General features: G+C 34.0%; 1 protein-coding gene across 8 annotated transcripts in view; it reads right to left on the reverse strand.

Moving 5' to 3' along the window:
* RALGAPB (Ral GTPase activating protein non-catalytic subunit beta) overlaps positions 1-23,113 on the reverse strand; it is a 68,959-nt gene that overhangs the window by 24,098 nt on the left and 21,748 nt on the right. For 4 of the 8 annotated variants that reach the window (XM_087929190.1, XM_087929188.1, XM_087929187.1 and 1 more), the window contains 9 exons: positions 17,583-17,731; positions 17,243-17,453; positions 12,313-12,348; positions 10,346-10,547; positions 7,504-7,671; positions 5,849-5,963; positions 5,036-5,183; positions 3,582-3,646; positions 3,324-3,456 (listed from right to left, as the gene is read on the reverse strand). In XM_087929190.1, coding sequence (XP_087785316.1) covers positions 3,324-3,456; positions 3,582-3,646; positions 5,036-5,183; positions 5,849-5,963; positions 7,504-7,671; positions 10,346-10,547; positions 12,313-12,348; positions 17,243-17,453; positions 17,583-17,731 — 1,227 coding nt within the window. The remainder of the gene's footprint in view (positions 1-3,323; positions 3,457-3,581; positions 3,647-5,035; positions 5,184-5,848; positions 5,964-7,503; positions 7,672-10,345; positions 10,548-12,312; positions 12,349-17,242; positions 17,454-17,582; positions 17,732-23,113) is intronic. The other 4 variants (XM_026697673.2, XM_026697672.2, XM_026697675.2 and 1 more) reach the window with 1 other exon arrangement.

Here is a 23,113-nt window from a genome sequence, read left to right on the forward strand (position 1 = left end):
ACTGGAAAATCACATTGTGTGGCCTATTCCTAATTAATTTATGTATATTAAACAAGGGTCAGGCTAAGGAATTGATTACACAACACCTCCTAGATCTAGTATTGAAGTTTAATCTTCTGCCTTTGACAGGAGAATCATGGCATTTTATCTTTCTACACTGGTCTATCCTATGTATATAATTGGGTTTTCACAAGATTATGTTTCAACGCCCTTCCCTCTACATTCCTATAAGGGAAATACTACAATATTCCTTTAATTTTCCACCCTGGCCTTTGTGGTATGGAGAAACTATCACAGGTACACTATTACACTGCCATTTTTATTTGGATTTACATTAAAAAATGGTGATTTCTTTTCTAACAATGACTCCAGGGCAGTCAGATGATTACTTAGCTTTTGTACTAGCTGACAAAAATGTCCAGGTCACCCATAATACCACTAAGTTTTGCCACTTAGCTTCAAGAAGCTTTCTAGAGCTCTATTTCCAGTCCTATAAATCTGGCTTGTTCTTTATTTTTTTTGTATGTTTCTTTGTTAAGGCTAGGTTTTGATCATAACAGAGTTCTGCCGATTAAGTTGGGAAGCAGAATTCTGCAACCTCATGTCCAATCAATAACATCCATTATGTAGTGGCAAAGTGAGTCTCATTTAAGTACATTACATAAGCCCTCACTGAAAAATCACTAATTAAACAAGACTGGTTAATGCTATAATAAGCTGAAGTTAATTTCACTTAACTTAGCTACCCTGAGGCTATCAAATGTGCTTTTTACTCTGGAAATACATCATGACTACTAATTTCAGGTAGGAAAGGCAAGCGACAGGAGGCAGGGTCTATAGGGAAGATTTCTAAATGATTATTGCATTACTATGCTTTATGCTGCTTTTTATTATTCTCAGAATACTTTTAGACACTGGTGTGAGCCATCTTAAAGAAGATAAAAAGTTGCCTCAAGCATGATAAGAACACTACATATCTATGAAGAAAATTAAGAATTTTAAGTTCAAAAGTGTTTTACAATCTTTTAGGTATTACAAGTTTTGCTATCATATAGTTTTTGTTAAAAAAAATCTTTCACTTTGATCACTGGGCATTAATCTGGATCAAATGTCTCTACAGAATGAAATGTTCTAATAAAAGAAACCCACTACTGGCATAGTTAACATTATGCGATTCCTCTGATATCTTGCCAGGGACCTGGTTTCACTTTTCCTAACAGGTCCATTGCATTTGCTTCATTATAGAGCACAAAGCATATTTAAAAGCTGTTGAGACTGAAATATAATTTAAAACTTATGCTCATGAGATATTTATATTTTGAGACAATTCCAGATTGAAAATTGCATATAAACTATTGGCTTTGGCCACTGGAAAAAAAATCACTTTATTTTATACTACTGAGTTATTGAAAGAAGGGTTGCCTAAAAATTGCTAAATGTAGCACATACACTAATAGCATCATTGTAAGGTGAATCAGGTGGCCGTCAAGAAAACTCAGCATGTCCAATAGGCATTTTATGCTATTTTCTGCTTGAAAACAACATAAAACTTTACAAATCACGGTCACATGATCACAGGACACTGCAATTAGTCGTAACTATGAGCCTGCTACCAAGCACCTGAAATGTAATTATGGGACCGTGTGCGCGCGTGCACACGCACAGTTGTAACTTCAAGGGTAGGTTAGAAGTAGCTTTTTAAGTAACTGTTGTAACTTCAAGGAGTTGTTAAGCTGTGAGAACTACCTGTAATGGAAAGAATATTATTCCATATGGTTAAGATTTCATAATGACTTTATATGTAATTTTTTTAATTCTCCTTTTTCTTTTCAGTTATTTTCCTTCTCTGTAATCATATGTTAAACTAATGAAAAATTATTTTAAAAAGTATACAGGACTTCAAAGTTTAATCAGATAACATACTGCATTCCCCCATAAAAGCACAACACTAGTCTACCTCAGTGAAATAATTCACTGTCTGATAAGTCATGTAGTAATTTATCTGATGCTTTACCTAAAAGTGATGATTTTATGTTGTTATTAGTGGTAGAAAGAGATTCAGATGAATAATTAGTTATGCAAAGAGTTGCCTGTCTGATGAATTTATTTGGAAATTCATTAAAAGTGCCTTCTGTGTTATTAGGAAGGATGACTGGGATCTCTAACTTTATCAAAGAAGCTGATCTTCAACTGGTATTGGTTTATCAGATTCAGAAATCTGTAACCTCAGATAACAATTTCTTCTTAATGCTTATGAAAACAAGCTTTTCTAGTCAAAAGAATCATTCCGGTTTTCAGTGGCCACAGAAAAGTATGCTAGAATGTTCTAAACGAGACAATATGTATTACTCTGCCAGGTCCTGAAGTGAACTCTACAATGAAAAGAGTTAGGTAGAACAATGATCTTCAAATGTAACGGAAACACATATAACACACAAATCTGTGCACATACAATGTTTTATATACATCTGATTAATATTGATTAATGAATTTTGGGTTTCTCCGACTAGTTCAAGAACACAATATACCTTTAGTGTGAAAAATACAGGGAGGTTAAAAAAACTGAAAATGAAGCAAAGATTTGGGAACTGCAACATCTATTGAAGTTATTTACATTTCCCCCCTCAATTACATCAACATTTGACCATTCCAACACAACACATAAGGCCACAAAAAACCAGACTGGACATTATACACATTTAGTAGCATTCTCAAGGCTGCAAATAATGATCAGAATGAAAAAGTAGCAATACTGAAAGGGTGGGTGGGTGGGAAGCAGCAACAAAATAAATAGAAAAATATTCTAAAACTAAAAATCTGCAAAACCACCTCACAAGGTTGTTGTGGGACAAAAATAGGAGGCAGACTGCCTTGAGTTATATAAAATAAAGGCAGCAAAAAAGCAAAATCACCAATTGTTACCCAACACTTTTTTCCCTCTGTCCCTTATCATAATGACCATTATTTATTTATTAGCATCATTTATATTTATATCTACCCTCTTCCAAGACTCAGGATGCTTACAGAGTCATAAACTAAACTACATATCCTAAAAAGTTATCTGTATAAAGACAAAACAAAATAAACAAAACCAGATCTGTTGAAAAGCAATCATTACCTCCTCCATCACCCAAATGCTTGCTGGAACAGAATAAAAGTGCTGAATTTTGCTACTTCACAAAAATATGTGTTTTTATCATTTTTTTCAACTAAAAAGTATAAATTATTTAAAACCTTGCAGATGCCACTTTAAATAAAATGGAATTCGTAGACTAGGGTTTTTTTTTGGGTGGGGGGGTAAGTATTAAGGTAGCCAATCTTACCATAATCTCTCAGCAGAGCTTGTGCAGGTCTCTCACTGTCAGGAGTTGTAGGCTCTGTGCTTCCTCCACTTGCCGTGCTAATTCCACTGTTAGTACGACTGTGACTTTTCAGGACAATATTCTCACTACCATTCTGTTAATTCAGAAATCAGGCTTTGATGAGAAGAGGAAGGCTATTCTCAGAAAACTTTTGTGCTTGTAGGATAATTTGCTTTGACTCACCACAGCATCCCTCCTTAAAAATGAGAGAAATCTTACCGTTTCCATCTGGCAACCGATGGCTTCTAGAAGTGCTGAATCTTGCACAATGTTCAGCATTGCACCTATAGAAGAAGATTTAAGATTTGACAATATTTTAACTTCTCTGTCTGTATGACATTATTTCTAATGATGTTTGTTTTCACTGCCATTTTGTGAAAATCTATGCAACAAATAATTGCAGGACTTTTTTTTTGCATTAGAAGGCATTGCTCCCAATTTTTGAGAATTAGACATTTATTTTCAGATTCACATTTACCAACTTGGGATTTTACGTCAATTCTACTATATCCAGTTTTTTTGGGGTGGGGATGGGGATTATCCATCATTTTTTTCCTTTGTGCACTGTTCACTGAATACAAAGAGCAGGATGGAGTTAGACTGTAGCCAGTTTTGCCCTTTTTTAAAGCAATCACATCTAGTGAAAGCTTTATAGTTTGCAGCTATGGCAAACTATTTCACAGCTAGTATTAATCTATTTTGATGCTCCCAATATCTCCAAGGGTCTGAGTTAAGAATGAAATCTTTTAAAATGAATGTGCATAATTGCAGCTTCCGATCTAGTTTAATTACAGCTTCCATCTTTTCTTGGCCCTGATTATGACTAGAACTAGATTTAGAATTAACGGGAGTCAAACATATGGAGGGCCATAACTTGTCCACCCAGAATCACACTGACATATGCAATGGAGAACTTTTTGCACTTTAGAGTTTCAAGAATATTTTGGACATGTGAATATAAGTCAATGCAGATATTAATGTTTAAATTATGAAAATAAAAATAAAATACATTTTAGCAATGTCAACGTTTTGCAATGTCTTTGTACTGCCTTAAATTTCTTTTTTTGTGTGTGTTTTTAGAGACTTCCCTTTATCTCATATTAAGTATAAGGTTAAAAAAAAGAAAGTATATAAATGGGGATCCTTTAAATAAAGAAATAAAAAGATGTGCTGTAAAACAATTGAATACATACATCTATCAAAAAAAATTCTTAATAGTTTGAAAAAAAGTTTTTTCTGTTTGCTATTAGAGAAAAGTATATTTTGAGTCATTTGTCCAAAAATTACTCTCTCTTCCAATGAGCCCCCCAAATATTATACATCTGTAAGTACAAATCTATAGAATAGCCTGCGCTTTCTGCCTACTACCACAGTAGCATGTATCCATCATGTATAAACTCAGTCTTTTCTTTCTATCTGAACATTTCATTTTTAATTTCCTTACTCAATAAAATCAAATTGTAGTCATCAGAACATTACAAATACTATAAAAACACATTCAAAATGTTTGAAGAACAGTTATTTGTCACTCTGGCTCCTAATACTGGACACCAGGGAAACGAAAAAGTTAACTGTTTATAATCTTCAGTAACTGGAATCTGATCTTATTATCACTCAGGTAACATGCAAAAAATTCCAAAGCACACATCTCATGGATCAAGTAGAAAATCAACCTAATATCATCTGTGTGTTGTTGGGGTCTGTTTCTGTCTGCAGGGCTCCAATCAATATGTTCACAAGCCTCAGTTTCAAAGAAAGAAAAGTGACTGGTTTATCATAGGATGAACTTTCATCATTGCTGAATTTTCCTTCGAGAACAATCTGAAAAACACATTTGAATATAATCTTTATTCCCTTTCATGTGTTTAGCAACTACTTAATAAAAAGGGTGTTATCTTACTTTCCCAATATACTCCTACTCAGAACTAAAGAATGCAACAAAGAAATATTGCTCAACAGAGCTATTAAATGAACTATAAAACTATAAAATTGATAGTAACTAGCTTTTTTAAAAAAAAAATCAGTCTATGCAGATTAAAGAAATATAATTAAAATTCCAGTTATATTCAGAAATTTGTATTTATAGAACTGTCAATGATATGAAACTCCAAAAGAATGGAAAAGGAGATGTCCAAAAGGAGATGTCAAGAATCCTTCTGTATAGAAAACGTGGTCTGACATTTAACTATCACACTGTATTATTAGCTCAAGATGCAAAATATGTATATGATCCTGTCTATTTTAAATTACAGTGTGGTATATGAATGTCCAAAGTCCTAAAATATTTTATCTTAATGAAATATTACTTGATACAAGAATATTTATAATAAAACCCCACATTCTCATTCATTTTGTGAATTTATTTCTTTTCTATGTAATAAGCATTTTTAGCACTTGGAAGTATCCTATACTAATTGCTAGTTTGGCTACATTTAGGCTAAAATTATTTTTTTTGAAAATCACTGAAAATCCCTAAAATCCATTACCTCTGATTTGATTGTTCCAAAATGATGAGGAAGAGGCAACAAGGACAGTAAAATATTGATAGAGGCCCTTCTTAGTTCTGTGGGATTCACGTATGTTTTAAATTTTGAGAGCTCCCTGGATAAAAACAACAACAAAATGATAAGGTTTTTTGAAACCTACCACTTCTATTTCAAAGCAAAAATATCCTATTCAAATGTGCAAGTGTAGCATTTAATGTTTGCTCAAGATTACCAAAATGTCATGGTTTGCTGGTAGAAGAGCCCAATACATTCGTTTTAATGGAAACATTGTAGGCAGAAAAAATTGCAATTCTTATTCAGCTTGAATACAGGTGATTTCATGTTATTTATACCTGATGTTAAGGACAAGATGTTCAACATCTTCTAACTCAGAAGATGTCAATATTTTAAGATGGGTGGACTGCACAAAACCTTTTGGAGAACTGAGAATGGAGCATCTTAGTCAAATATAAGTTAGTACATTGTAAGCAGAAGGTCCTGGTTTGAATCCATAGCATTTCTAGGTAGGACAGGAAAAATCCCTATCTGACAGTTGCCGTAAGTTGTTCGTAGCATTTAGATAGCTGAACCAACGCTTACTGCTATGCCTTTATATATGATGTAAGGGTAACTTTACTCTCAAAATGATCAGATTTATTTTTTAAACTTTATAACATAGACAGAGAAGCCATCTAAAACAATCCTTTCTTTAACAAGTCTGCTTTAAAATCAGTGCAACTATATGTTTGACAGTTGTAGCTAATGTAATAATGAAAGCTACATGTTCAAATGCCCGTTTCTCAAAAATGAGTTATTTACTTCGCCTATCAATAGTAAAAATCAATAATAATTAAAACAGATAGAAAAATATTATCGAGTGCTCCCAACTCTTATTGATTTTTTCTCATTCATTTTTAATGGGATCAAAATGCATAACATAAAATAGCAAATTTGTAGTAAACATTCATATAATATGTATGCTACAAGATATTCAGACATAACAAACCACATCAATAATCTTTCCCTTCCATTTTGCCCTTTGATCTGTATTTCTGAGTTAATACAGGTAGTCCTCAACTTATGACCATACATAATTGAGCCGAAAATTTCTGTTGCTAAGCAAAACATTTGTTAAGTGAATTTTGCCCCATTTTACAACCTTTATCACAATTGTTAAGTGAACCATTGCTGTTGTTAAGTTAGTAACATGGGCGTTAAATGAATCTGATCTTCCTGTTCACTTTGCTTGTCAAAAGGATGCAAAAGGAGATCACATGACCCTGATCTTCCTGTTCACTTTGCTTGTCAAAAGGATGCAAAAGGAGATCACATGACCCTGGGACATTGCAACCATCATAAATGTAAGTCAGTTGCAAAGTATCCGAATTTCATTCACACAATAGAGGGGATGCTGCAACAGTCGTAAGTGTGAAAAATGGTCATAAGTCACTTTTTTCAGTGTAACTTTGAACAGTCACTAAATGAACTGTTGGACCTGTATTCTTTAAAATAGCGAACAGCCTTCTTCTACCAGATACTTTTCAGATCTGCAAAGGCTGCAGTTTATAGAATTCCTTGACAACATGGTGATCCCGCTTATGTGGTTCTAAAAATATTTAGCATTTTAGAAAGTAAGATGAATGTTATCAATTTACCTGTCAGGTAAGATAGTTTCAAGTGCTGAAATGAAGTAAGGAACCAAGACATCAATCCCCTTCAGGTCACAGCAGAATAAGGCAGGGGAGTTTAAGATGACACTAGCTAGAACTGGGTGGCACACAGAATCAGCTATCTGCAGTCCCTGAATTAAAAGCATATAAAACCTGGCAAGAAAAAGAAAAATGTAAACAAGAAGCATTAGCAAGTCAAGGTTATTTAAGATGGTCAACAGCAAAGAGAAATTTGGCATTTATAGTGAGGCATCATGAGCAACTAAAGCATCTGCTACATTTTTCTGTTTCAAATTAAATGTTGAAAATTATCATGCTTGGTTCAGTCTGGCAGATGTTTTAATTAGTTATGCTGAATTAAAATATCAGTTATTTATTACATTTATTTATTTTCCCTTCCATTCAATCGTGTGCTATTCTCAGTGACTTGCCTTCAGTTTTCTTGGCAAGATTTTTTTTAGAAACGGTTGGCCATTCCCTCCTTCCTAGGGCTCTGAGACTCACCCAAGGTCCCCTGGATGGCTTCGTGCCTAAGGCAGGGCAAGAACTCATGGTCTCCAGGTTTCTAGCCTGGGGTCTCAGCCACTACACCGAACTATTTCTTGTATTTATATACCACTTTTATTTATATCCCATCTTTATTTTGAGAGCTCAAGACAGTTTATATCTCCCTATCTACATAATAACTATAAGATGTTAGAGAATGGCTGACCAAAACATCCAGTAAGCTCCCTAGAGTTGGGATTTGCACCTGGGATTTCCTTCTTCTAACTAAAAACTTAACCACAGGGGCTACCTTACAATTACTAAGCTGGGATGGCATGGAAATCTTTCAAACAGAATGAGTAAATTACAATTTAAACCCAAAGGAGTATGTCTATTTAGCACATCATGACCTACTTTTAGAATGCTAAAAAGAAAAGGTAAGCGTAGGTTCATCTGATTTGAAGTCATTTACTGATCATCAACACGAAGGAGTAATTTAAAATACTATATTTTCTTTACACAAAAGGACTATTTGATTCAGAGACTGACTTCTTATACTTCTGTCCCTCCCTGTAGAAAATAAGACTCTCCACATTAAGCTATGTGCAGAATTACATAATACAAATAAAACAAAAGCACTATTACAATTTGAACCATATGAATGAGAGGTTTTCCTCTTTCTTAGAAGTTACATGTATTATGTTGCCTGTTTCTCACCTATAATAATCAATGATGCCAATTGCATAAACGTGCCAGTGGTCAAATATGCCACCATACAAAAGAACAATGGGAAAAATGAGTATTCATTTGCTTTTCATAACCACAACCATGTCATCTGAAACATGCAATCTGGATTAGCAGTTTCACATTTCAAATAAACATTCTTTCTTATAAATGATATTAAAAGGGTTTCTGCCAAACAACTGAAACTTGCTACTTGCCTCAAAGCACCTTTTAAGTAAGTTATTTGCAAGTTTGTATGGCAGGATAAAAAGAAACAAGATTTAAATATACATTGTTGCAAGATGCTAAAGAAAGGTGAACTAGGATTATCTGATTTAAAACAGGATTTTGCTGCTGCCTACTGTATGGATGAAAGACTGGATGACTTTTTAGAAGTGGGAGGTTATTGGAGTTGAAACGACATGATTTGACATTTGGGTGGCACAGCTATTTCTGGTATGACAAAGTTAAGGTTAATATAGATTTTAAAAATCATTTTATTAGGTGAGCCATATAAGGGTTTGGAACAGGTATAAAAGCAAGAGTGTCCCCAAAATTCACAGAAGTAGGTTTTTTTTAAAAAAAGAGAAATGATACCACAAACCTAGTTGACCTATGTTGGTTTATTAATTTTTCTTCAAGGAAAACCTAAATTAAAAGCAAGGGGAAAATGTAATCAATGTAAAAATACTTTTATTATTTTTAGTGGACATATAAGAAAGCTAAGAAATATTGGAATCACATATGTACTTTCATTCAGAGAATTCTTAAACTGAATTTACAATTGAAACTAGAGTTTTCCTTTCAGGTCTTGATGGATAAATAGATTAAAAGATATCTTGTTTCTAAATATGACAACAGTAAGGAGATTTCTCTATGTAAAAGTGGAAGGACTTGCAAATTCCTACAATGAAAGAATGAAGAATGAACTTAATGGAAATGACTGAGATGGCAAAATTGTCTGCTTTGAGCAAAAACAAAGAGAATTCTCTAGCATTGTTTCTATGGAACTTGGAAAATTCTTATGGACATTCTGCTTGAAACTAAAAGAAACTTTAATTTTGGAAATTGACAATTAGAATTGTTTATGGTTAAATGAACAGTATTGTTAATTTTAGAGCAAGAGATTAATATATTTTACATTTGTATCTGTATCAAAGAAAATTGGAAGTAATTCTTTTTCTAATTTTTTTCTTTTTCTTTTTTGAACGTCTGTTTTTGTTCCCAAGCTTTCCTTTTTCTAATCCTTTCTTTTCCTTACATTGTAACTTTTGTTGAAGCCTAATAAAGTTTTATGGGAAAGAGAGAAAAGAAAAGAATTGCTATGGTACTTTCCTTATTGTTGTCATTATTACACTGTCTTCATATTAATACTTTCCTAAAGTGGTGTGGGAAGCATATAATGAGGAAAACCGTATTTTATTTGCCTAAAAAAGATGGAATCCAGGATATTGTGTTTATACATACCCAAATTGATGGGATGCATTTTAATTTAAAATTACTTAATTTAAAATCCAATATCTGAAGTGCCAAAACATTTAAGACGCTGAAAACCCCCTTCATATGTAGCAAAGGTATATAACAGAATATTTTAACAACTCAAAATGTAACTCAGTACCGAGATAAGTAGGCTGGCAGTATATCTTCTCCAGTTTTCTTGCTACAAAATATTCTACAGAGTGTTCCACATGCCTCTGCTCTGCCAGATTCATAGTTGTCAGAAAATTCCCCTGCATCAAACATAGGATTGGAAGCCACAGTCTCTGCAGACATTTGTGAGCCTTTCCTGCGAAACTCCATATTTGCTTGTGTTGCTATAGCTAAAACAAAAACAAGAAGCACAGAGTTTCATTGCATTTGCAAGCATATCCCACAGGCTCATGGGATCCTGGACACAAAGATCATGTCAAATTTAGTAATCATCAAAAACATTAGTTTACTGCATTTACGTTGATGCCTCTGTTTATAAAGCATTTAGGGACTATGATTTTTATAAGAAAATTATTTCCTTTCACCTTCACACACAAGTAAATCATCTCCTCCTTCAGCAATCCATGCTACCCAAGCGCAGAAGCCTCTGCTCCATTCACATTCTCAGCCAGATGCATCAACAAAAGCCCTGGAACTTGTTTTACAGCAACGTCATTAATTTTCCTTACCGACTATATAAATCCTTTATGTCCTCAAAAACTTGACCTGACCTTTTAACTATTCAGCAAGCTCTTGGGTTACCAATTACTTCCCCTTTACCTTTTTCCAGTATTGCGAACCTATACTGGAACTAGAAATAAGGATGCAAGCAGATGCCAAATTCCAAATCATGTCTATGGAAAATATTGCTTCAAAAAAGTCAAGAGATATATTTCTATGGCACCAGAGAAAATGCTCAGAAGGAAATGCCTTCCGTACACTTTTTAATTTTTTTTTCTCCTACAGTTGTTTTGTCTTCATCAAAGCCTGCTTTCCAGAAGGATGAGTTGCTTTTATGAGATGCACAAAGGGATGGTATGGCAAAGGTGACCTGAGTGCTGAGATGGAAATTCCTGCATGCTTATGAAACTTTCGGTGGCATGGATTGAGGAAAAAAATTCAATACAATTTAAAATACACCAGGAAGCTACAAGGAGTTCACTCTTCTTTTTCAGTGGCTATATTTTTCCCAGCAGGCATTGAACACATTTTAGTCACAAACCTCTACTGTCATTAATGTTCTCATGAAACATGTAACTGTTCAGTTTCTTCCAGCTATCAGCCAGAATGTCCCCTACCCAATTCCTTTTTTTTCCAGGTATGTTAGGTGAATTCTAGCAAATATGAACATGCAGATGAATGCTCACAAAAAAGAATAACTCCAGTACTAAAAAAAGCAACTGTTAGTCCAATTCTACCTTAGGGGAATGGAAAAAGATATTTTACAGCGTAATCCTATGCTGGCTTTCTCAAAAGTCTCATTGAATTCAAAACTCAGAGTTACTTCAGAGAAAGCCAAATAGGATTCAGCCTATGTCAACTACAGTCTTACAAACAGAAGCTTTGCCCATGCACTGAATGTTTATTATTAGCAGATTGGTAATTTAGAAGAAATAGGTTAAAATAAATTTTATTGTCTTTTTTTAAAAGATAACTTCTTCACTAATTTAATTTTGGCACAAGGTAGCTAAATCCAAATCTTTATGTGTCTTCCCATGAGCCATTTTTTGTCCTGAATAAGCTATCCAGCATATAATATTATATTGGGGCGGGGAAGGAGGAAAAAACTACATGCAGAATGCATACAAATCAAAACACCAGATCTGTGAAAAAGAAGCTTTATGGGAAAAAAACATGGTTAGTGCAAATTCCTATAATTTATGACATGAACACAGACTAAAGTACGGAAAATGATGGGACTGATTTCAGGCAGATTTGCTTTTGCCAACAATCTTCCCCGCTTAAAAAAGCACACACAGCTATTTGTCTTTCCCATGTAAGGAGCAACAGCTACAAGGAATGACAATGATACAAATTTAAAAAAATGGGATTATGAAAAAAAGAAAGAAAAAAAACATGACTGCAATTAAAGAGAAGCTACTAGTTCCTACTTACAAGATTTATAAGAAAGAAGAATTTGGATAAAAGATGCTGCAAGATAATAGAAATAAAATGGAAATAAATCAAAGGACAGCAATAGTTATAAAATACTTTAAAATGATGAAACTGTAATAACAAGTTAAGTAGTATTTAGGGTTTTGAAACATATTAAAAGCTTATGATCTAGCAGGCTTGTTAAACAGATAGGAAATTAGCATTGTGGTTCAAAATTATGATTTCATACAGAATTTTGAAGATTTAAAATACTGTCATGGGTTTCATATATTATACACTTAGTTTTCTACAGTATTATTCAGAAAGCAATTTGCTTTTATTCATATATCAACAAATGAAGATCTACACTATACGGAGATCATAAAGAGATGGGAAGAAATAAAATTTACTATCTGTTTATCTCACATCAGATCAATTTGCTTATTTGCAGTTTCCACTGGGATGGCAAAAACGCCTTAGTGATCACTCAAACCCTTTCTTCAGAGAAAAAAAAAAAGCAATAGAAGAAACTTTTATTCAAGGTTACCAAATTACAAATCATCTGGGAAACAGACCAGGAAGGGGTTTATAAGAAATCCCTTTTAATGTAAAAGGTAGTTAAGCATCTTATTTCACTCTGAGGATCTCACTGGGTTAATTAATTTGTAACTATGAAGATTTGTGTGGGAATAGGAATGTATTGTTTGTTTTAAATTAAAGCCAAAACAAATTCAATCATTACTTATGTGCTGTGAAGTACTTTGCATAAAGTAGTTCCTGCATAAATCAAAGCAGAATTAATTATACCATCATATCCACTGATAAAACAAAAATGTCTCCAATCTTAGAAAAGCCACTTCCCATATGGTGTATTACTACCACAGCAATCACTCATTTTAGATAGAATGTGAGGCAACACATTTAATTTCTCTGTGTTTACCAAGGGTTGTTTATAGCCCTGAATTACAACTTAATTGGGAAGAATTGAGGCAAGAAAAGAACTTTTCAAGCTTTCTCTTCAAGGGTTCTGCAATCTGTAGCTGCTATCAAAAAGCATGCCTTTTGCACATTTGTTATCTTACTTTAAGGGCACTTTTTAAGTAACTATCCATTTTCATCTTGGCATTTTTGCTATAGATACACACACACACACACACACACACACACACACACACACACACACACATGTTCAGATTCAATACTATCTAAAAATAAGAATTTTTCAGCAACCTATTTGCTTTCCTAGTATAGAATGGAGGGTTTGAATGACAAAAGTCTTGAAGCAGAGAATGTTCCTTCTATAAAGTACATGTTTATGCAAAGGACTACTTTCAGCAGTCCTTCAAAATAATGAAATACTGTACTGTAATTCCAATATTGGCTTTGCAAATTACCCTTTACAACAAGCAACTAAACATAGAAACAATCTTTCACTAAGTCAAAAGATTAAAATAACATGATGTTTCTATTTTAAGAGAAACACTAGTAGTAAAACATAGCAAAATCCAACCAAATGTAGCAAGCAATGCTAGAAAAAAAAGGACAGAACAGAGAAAATGGTTTGAAATTAGACTCAAAAATTCATGTGAATCTATTAGTTTATACTGCATAACATGTAGTTAAGCCTACACAAACAGGCACATGACACTCGAATGTTGAGAAGTTACAGAAAAGATAGACACTCCTTCATTTCTTTACAGTACCTCCTTGCGTGGCCAGCAATTCTTCTGGTCTAACAACAGTTAATTATTCACTTAGTTATTACAACTCTTCTGAATTTGTCTATCACTTCATAAAGCAAACAGTGATCACACTATCCACTTAGTTTAGTTTTGTGTATTTGAATTTAGCAGTAGCACAGTAGAGCTTTAAACAAGGGTTTCATTCATCTGAAATACGCACAGATAGCCCACTCCCATGTCTTGAAAGTTTAAAACCAGCACTTTGAGGTAGACCCAAAAGCAAACTGGCAACCAATGCAGCTTGTAGAACAGAGATGTAACATGCACTGTTGAAGAAGCACACTGTTTCAATTGAAGTTTCTGGATATTCTTTAAGGGCAGCCCCATGTACAGCACATTGCAGTAGTCAAATCTGGACTTGATTAGGGCATGAGTAGTTATAAGCAGGATCTGCTCATCATCATCAGGAGCAAGAAGACAGTGATGAAAGTCAACTGGGATAGTGGAGTGCAGGGAGGCAGGAATCTTGGAGCGGAGGGTAGCAAGGGACTGGGATGGCTGTGGCTCCTTGTGACTCCTTGCGGAGTTGCAAAATTCTGGGGCTATTTGTTATTCCACAAAGGCAAGGCAAAGTGAAGAACAGTCAAAAGGCAGAGAGAGATGGGGGGGGGGAGATAGGGAGATGGGGGAGTTGGAGGCAATTTCTTACTATGGTTCAGGGCAGGGATGGCCCAAGCCTGGAATGGCTTGGATTGGGATGGGTATTCAGGTAACAACCAGTAAAAGTCACTCAAGGACAGTATTGCTGGGATTGCAGTGGCTTATCAATTAGTCCCCAATGGAAGAGAATATATGTAGTTCAGGGTTGAACTGTGAAGCCGTTGGTGTTGTCTAACTTTTGTTGCTTGCTAGGTAATATCTTCAGTTTAGAAGGGAACAGAGTTTGCTTTCTGATTATATACAGTAGTTTGCCTGTGTCAGAACTCCCAGGTAAACCAGACAGGAGATACAATTAGATGACCTGATTTTATTTTACTGTAAATAACAGAACCCTGAAAGTCTGAAAGTTGAAACTTCCTGGCAGCACTTGTAACTGCTTAATTCATTAGGGCAGGCCCTTCCTAAATTTTTTTGCTCTTGACTGTTAAGTCACTGGGAGCTCCTGCCTCTCATCTGACTATTTCTTAGACAGCATCTCTACACCCTGTCTGTGGGAATATTGTTTATTTCTTGGTACTTTATGGATTATGCTATTGTTTACTGCTTGTTTACTGCTAAAAGGAACCAAAAAGACCAGAAGACTTCTTCGCCAGCAGTCAATACCCAGATAAGCAAGGATATATACCAGGATTAACACCAAACACTTAAAGCACTAAACAATACTCTAATCAAAGAACTATCACCTCAGACAAGCAATCATACGTATATGTTTACTTTGTAGCTAAGGCAGGAATAGAACTAATGGTCTCTTGGTTTTTAAGAGGGAGGGAGGGAGGGAGGAAACTCCAGGTGGGGAAACTCTAAAATAAGTATAATGAAGGCCTTGGGATAAAATGATACAGAACAGTAATATGAGGTGCAGAACTCTGTATGATAAAGTTGCATCCAAAAATGAAAAGCAGCCACAGAATCTCAATGGTTGCTCTATAAGGACAGAACAGGAAAGAAAGATGGCAAGAAATGAGGACAATAATTGGGGTGATCAGTGAGTGCTTGAACCATTAGAAATTCTGAGAAAAGTCCCAGTAGCTTTGAGAGAATTGAGAATGAAATTCTGATCAAACACTTCAATCTGAGAAATGAAAGATTCCAGATAGTTCTTCCAATGACAGTGTGCCAAGTATTATAAAACCTGAAAAGGGGGAGGGGAGCAAACAATGGTATATATTTCCATTTCCTGAATATTTCCTGAAAAAAAATCCAGATAAATATTTCTGGAGTTGTCTGATTGATAGGAGAATTTGGTAGCTATAGGCAGTTCTCAAATTTTGCATATTGCAGGGCTGCAAGCCCTTTGTGTATAGATCTTATATTCTCTATAGCTCATTATTTTTAAAAGCTTTAAAAAAAATTAAATTCTTGTTCCTGTTGCCTATATCATAATACAGAAAAATTCTATCTCAGCTGAGCTAAGTTTCTATTAATTTACTAACATATACATGGAGTTTTACTGTCTTGATATTGAAATTATTTGCTATTGCCTTTTTCTAAAACACTTTTTTCAACTTCCCAGTCTAGCCTATAGCCCTGGACATCTTAGGTAGCTTAAATACTAAACAGCTCCAAATTAATTTTGCTTTCTAGATCAGCCAGTCAGCTACGTATTACACAATTCAAATTAGACTAAGTACTAGAATGCTAACAATACGAAACATATGAAAAAAACAAAGAAACCTTTTGCACTTCCAAATTCTTAGTATTATATGTTTAAATATCAATAAATACTACAGTATTTATTACTACAGTAAAGGCTTGAGAATTTTACAGTGAGGGTCAAGTCAGTGGTTATATTTTCCATAGAATACAGAATTACAAGCTACTACAAAGTATTATGCAATGTGATTCTGAGTTATATCAACATGATGTATTCTTATTGAGCTAGGAAAAAAACTATGAGCCAAAAGCTTCATTCCATTATTATCTGGAACATTATAATACATTGTTTCTGTTATGTCCAGTTTTATATGTAAATTTTAAAAATCATGAGAAAGTCAGATAAAAGAAAACTAATCATCAAAGATTGAAAACTACAGGTTTACAGAACCCTTGAAGCTAAAGAATTTAACTAATCATTGAAATGCACCGATTTCATAACATAAATTCTGAAAGAAACCCAAATGGCAATTCTGGAAAAAAAAACAGCACTAATGAAATAACGCAGGCACATCTTATTATAGTGCTTTCCTGCCTGTTCTACTAATTAACTGCTTGAAATAATTCAGTTAGGAAATTTGGCTTTGAAGTAATGCTTTTTAAAGGCATAGATGTAAACAATTCCCTTCGTGCCACTTTCTCTTAGCCAATAAGTTGCAGAAGACATCTTTATTAGTGTCAGTGAAAATAAGTGACCTAACTGCAAAATTTGACTTTTAATTGTTACAGTCCCTTAAGTGGTCAATAAAATCAAGATGCTATTTATATTAAATTAAGATAATATTTCACACTGACATAAGTTAATCATATAATTTTTCAGGTTTTAATTCTGGTTAGTCAAACATGTTAATGCCAAGAAAGAGGATGAGGTGTACAAAATGGGTGGAAATATTTACCAGTCATACTGCTGTCCCTGTTTATTCCATTATGAAGCTTACAATGAACAAAGGCTGCATCAAACAGCCATGATCCAAAGAGGTTCAAGATACTATTAACTTTTGGCCTGTGAGGAGCAGGTAACGGTCGAGGTTCAGAACTAGTCTGGTTTGGGCTAGACAGCGGAGAAGTAGAAGATGGCTGGTGTTTGGAAGCATGAGCAGTGTTAGCCTATTTGAATGAAAAAAACAGAAAAACATTCATTTAGAACTCTAATATACTGCTTATAATATGTCAATTATCATCTGAATTATAAGAAATGTCAACACAGCATAACTGTTGCTAAGGTTAAAGACTTACTGTGCTGTTTTTCATTGTTGGCTTATTCACAGTTACAGCACGATGTCTTCGATTATGAGGTGGGGTTGTATTAACAGCTGCAGTTTGGGGCATGCTCAATCTATTTACTGGTGTAGGTGGAGCACTGTCAGCCCGGGGCCTTGAAATACCTGAAAAGTGTAACATCAATTTGAACCTGAAGTTCTTCCTAAAGTCAGTAGTATCTTTTTAGAAATTTAGTCTTTCTAAGGCTAGAAAGATGCAAAAAATTTAAAATAATATATTAATCAAAACATAACTAGATTTGAATGTATACCATGAAAACAGAAAGAAAACTATAGAAAGGAAGAAGAAAAAAGGAAGTTATTTTTTTAAATCAAATTGTTTAATGGTCATCTTCAAAATTTTAAGAGAATGGTCTATCTCTAACATAAGTAATAAAATATTAAAGTTAAATGCACAGCTTTCTTATATCTAGTTGAATACTCTTCAAAGTGATAAGCTACAGAAAACCAGTAGGGGTGAACTGATTAGACATTTATGGGAAAAATCTTTATGTGACAAGAAGCTCAATGAAACAATTCTACATAAAAGTATGCAGTGATATGATGCTCTACTTTCAAAAAAATTGTACTTGCTTTTGCAAACATTTCACTTATGAAATATCAGTTAATATTATGATATTAAAAAGCATTTCTCCCTCTGAAATAATTAACTGTAACTTGAGGGAGTCAACCTTACAATACTGGTCAGATAGAAAAAGCTGGTTTAGAAGCATTCATAAGGGACACTTCATTATAGGCCAACCAAGCACCCTCTTTTTGATGTGTTACATCAATGATATGCTCTGAAAGGCTGAGAAGGAGCCCCAGTTGCTTGAAAGGGTTTTCTCAGTTTTCCGCCTGGGTATCTTGAACAGGTAACATTCTCCCTGGAACTGGAACTATTAGCAGAGTTAAACTATGGCTGGTTTAAATGCTTCAGTGAGTGTTTTGCCCCCTTTGAATACTTTGGACAGCCTCAGCTGTTGAAAATAAAGAAATGTACAAGGGATCAGTGGTGAGTTGTCAGGCCACCACAAACAATTAGTCATTATTGAAGAAATAATGAGTAGCTTTCTTTTATTTATTTTTTTCCCCCCATCCTGCTCTTTTTTCTTCCTTCTCTTTTACATGCAGTTACACTTTTGTTGTATTCCATTTCCATGTTTGTTTTTCTATTTCTGTAAGAAATAATTAACAGAGCTTTCTATTTTACAATGAATTCAATTGTATTTATTAATACAATTAATAAGATACTTTTGTCTTTCTCTGTCTATATTTGGGATTGTGGCTTTGTGGAGTTATATAAACAGATATACACATACCCACACACACATATTAGTGTGCCACAGGCACACAATTACTGGGAAATAGAACTTCTCCAAGGAAGGTTTCAGATAGAGTTGGTAGCTGAAGCCAAGATGTAGCTTCCAATGAAAAGATGTAGCTTACTGAAAAGAAGGGCCAACATTTCAGTTTGTTTTCCTACTTGTGGGAATACAACTTTCTGTTAAAGGATGGGTTTAGGAATCAGAATAAAAGCATTTTATCTCATTCCTCCTCCACAACATTGCCCTAATACTACAAAAATAATTAAAAATAACCCCTTCATTCATCTTGTTGCAGAATTTTGGCAGTTGGATTTCAAGATATTTTGGGGACAAAATATGGCACAAAATATACAAGTGGTATGCATAGAGCCATTTGCCCCAATTGCCCACTCCAAATATATAGCAAGAAAGTATCAATGTAACTTAAGGCTTCAAAATGCAGGGCTTCCGGTTTGAGTGTCTTTGGCGACAGACTGAAATCTGCGATCGTGCGCAGTTTCGATCTGTGCTCGCCACTGGAGCGCCCTGAGCTGGCTGGTTTCGGGGCTAAGCCCCCCCAGATATGGTGAAGAGGGGGGAGACTGCCAGCAGGGTCGAGGAGAGTCGCATTTCTCCTCCCCAGCTGGCCATTACTTCCTTTCCCAAAGGCGGTTGCATCGGTGGTCAGAAATGGCCACCTCAAAGAAGAACTCCACCAGAAAAGCATGTGCAGGAAGAAGATAAGAAGAGAAAGTTTTGGCTTACCGGGTCGAACTGAAAAAGCAACAATATAAGGTACCCTGGAATTTGAATTATAAAGAACAACACTGCTCCCAAAGAAGACTTTGAAGCGGCGAATGAGAGAGGGAAGGGAAAGGACTTGGTCTTTTTTCTTTTCTTCCCTATTTTGACAACTAAGAGATTTAACCCAGAAACTGGCAAAATCCACTTTGACATTAACAGGTATTTAAGCTGAAAATAAAATGTCAAAGGGATAATAAAGGTTTCTGGATTCTCAAAAATTTTTAAAAGAAGGAAAAAAAACAAAAGGGTGGGAGCTGGAAAAATAGAGGAGGCCACCTGAAAGTGAAAGGAATTAACAGTGAAATTTTAACAAGATTCCTAAAAGATACATTTTAACTGAAACTTCGTAACAAGATGTAAGAGAACACCAGGAAGAAAAAGTAGAAAAAAGAAGCAAGAAGAAATAGCTTTGGATTATTTGGATTACTTGGTGATTTTTGGATTTTTGGCTTTTGGATCTAAAGGACTAAAATTAATTGGGTAGTTGTTTAAAAGTTTTTAAAATGGGATCACTCTTGGAAGAATTGAGAATGGAACTTAAAAAACAGAAAGAAGATGCACAAGAAGGAAGAGGTTCTTTGGCTTCGTATTTCAATTTTTAGAAATAGAGATCCTGAACTATGAGAAACAACAAGAAATGCCGGTAGAACAAGAAGGGCAGGACAAAGAAGAAGCCATCTTCAATGACCAAGTAATTCTATGTGGGGGGGGGAAGAAAGGGGGGAAGAGAGTGAAAAATTTAAGATCTGAAAAAACAAACAAAAAAGAATAGTTTGAAAAGTAATTACAACATTAGGAAGAAACAGAAGAGAGGATTACAGAAGAGAGAATCAGAATTAGAGAAGGGGTCGAAAAGGGAAGGGAGAAGATAAGGGGGAAGAGGGAAAGGAAAATAAATTATAAAAGACAGAAATAATACATAGAGAAACAGGAAAAACGTACAAGGATTAAGGGTATAAGCCTATTTAAAAGACACAGAGATAATGGGTGAAAACTTAATTGAAAGGGGGATTCTGCAAGGGTACATAAGATAGTATTGTTATATTAGAAATAGAAATGAACTTTGAAAATATGAAACAAGTGTGATTAAAATGGTTGATAAAATATTCATTGTAATGTTTAATAAATAAATGAAATAAAGAGAATGAGAGAATGAAATTAGGAAAGGAGGGGAACATTTTAATTATTATGAATGTGTTATAAAAATTTAAGTGAAGAGCAATATGAAAGAAACATGAAAAAATTATGGAAATATTATAAGTGTTCCTGGAAGTACGATACCCTATTGAAAAGAAATGTTAAAGATGTCAAAGATTATAACTAACATTAATGATAGAGCTGAATTGGAATAGAATAAGTATTTTATTTATTATTGTTTTATATATATATATATATATATATATAGTTTAAGAACTTAGTGCGTATTTTAAGAATGTACCAAGCAGAATTCAACTGAAAGTTATGTGTTATACTGAATGTTATAATTGTAAAAGCATAAATTGAAGTTTAAATAAGAGTTGAATGGATAAAAATTAAAAGATACAAAGGTGTCATACTCCAATTAGTAACTACAGGGAAAAATTTTGTTTAATGAGAAAATATGAAATTGAAACAGGACAGACAAAAGTATAAATATAATGACTAGATATTGAAACTTAGAAAAAGATATATATATATAAAATTGAATTTAGGAAGGAATGAGATAATTAAAAGTAAGATTGAGAAAATTAAGGGAAGGGAAAAATTATTGAGAAAGTGTTAAAATAGTAATAAGATATGGAATAGAACACAAAGATGAATATGAAATTAAATTTGTGTCTGTATGGAGATGTGATAACCCAGGACCATGCTATTCTCAAAAAAAGAAATTTTACTTGTATTATGTTTTGTGAAAACCCAAATAAAAATTTTATTTTTTAAAAAAGGCTTGAAAATGCAGTGCTTAAATTTCTTTTTAAAACACCACAGAATTCAACTTTATTGTAGTAAATATTAAAAATTAACACTGGAGCCAAAGTTCATTCTTCTCATTTTAGAAACAATGTATTGTTTGTTTTATAGCAAAGTTCTTTTGCATCAAACTACAAATTGCTCATGAATATTTGCCAAACCATTTTATGGGAATCTCATTTATATAAGCTTCAGAAATCAATCTTGCTACAACTGACTTCCAATTTAGTAACCCTAAGGAATAAGGATAGGAAAGCTCCTCAGTTTTTCTCATAAAATTATGTCCTTTATTGTTTTATTCTGCTTTAGCTGTGAAGTTGGAGGATTTTAAAAATGAACAAGAAAAGAGGCCCTCAACAACTTTCTGAACCTTTGATAAAACTTCTCTTGATGACTGAGGAATCTGGTTGCCTCAAAGTGACATATGAGCAATCAAATTACATTGAAGTCTATAGAAAAGCTGTTTCCAACAAAACTAAACTCCATGGTGGTCGACCAAAGCCAAAATTGTGAACTACTTTGAGCTGGTAGTTCACAATAACATAGCACCTCTGTAAATTTGTTGTGGCAGCCCAGGGAAACCAAAGGCATAATGTATTTCTTCTGTATCAATGTGATCTTGATTACTGCATTTCTGGAGCTCACTATTTTGCTGTCATTTTCAAATTTCAAATGCAAGACAGAATTCTTCATTCACAATTGAAAATATTAAGGGAGGTCTTTAATTCACAGATAAAAGGATAAAGAATTTATAAGTGACTGATTGACAGCTCTCTTTCGCATGCCTTGGTATCACAATCAGCACAACTGAAACAGATCTGTTTGTTGTAGTTTAACAAAGAGAAAGAAGCAGTATTCTGTTATTAAACAATTATTCAAATGTTCGGGCTTTTATGAGCTTTAAATCAACAAATAATTCTAAGATTGATTTTTAATGCAAATTGTGCATTTGACTCATGATTAAGTGTAGCTCTCTCACGCTGCAATAAATTTTAAATAGCATTCTGTAAAAAAAAGTCCATATTATTTAATTATATTCTTTCATAGTCTATTTTAACAGGACTAGTGACAGGAAAGTATTGTAGTTGATCTGCTTATTTTCAAACTATGTTATGTTAACCTATTTGTACACATCATGTTTTTTTCCACTAACAGGCGTAACAGCCTTTCTGGGTTAGCTAGACCAGGAATCTATACACAGCAGTCAAGCAGATGCCAACAGGAAACCCATAAATTAGACATGTACAATATCATCATCCTGCTCATGCTCCCTGTCAGCTCCTTATTCAATAGTATTGAATATTTAATTATCTATTCAACCTCTAACATTGCAGTTCTGAATACACAGATATCATAACTACCAATTATTTGAATACCTAGGCTTAGTCTCTGTGTATTTATCTTCTTTTAAATATAACTAAAGTTGTTATATTTGGCATCAGCAAAT

The sequence above is a fragment of the Pseudonaja textilis genome, chromosome 3 (genome assembly GCF_049901715.1).
Source record: "Pseudonaja textilis isolate UNSWEBS1 chromosome 3, rPseTex1.2, whole genome shotgun sequence".
Taxonomy (NCBI): domain Eukaryota; kingdom Metazoa; phylum Chordata; class Lepidosauria; order Squamata; family Elapidae; genus Pseudonaja; species Pseudonaja textilis.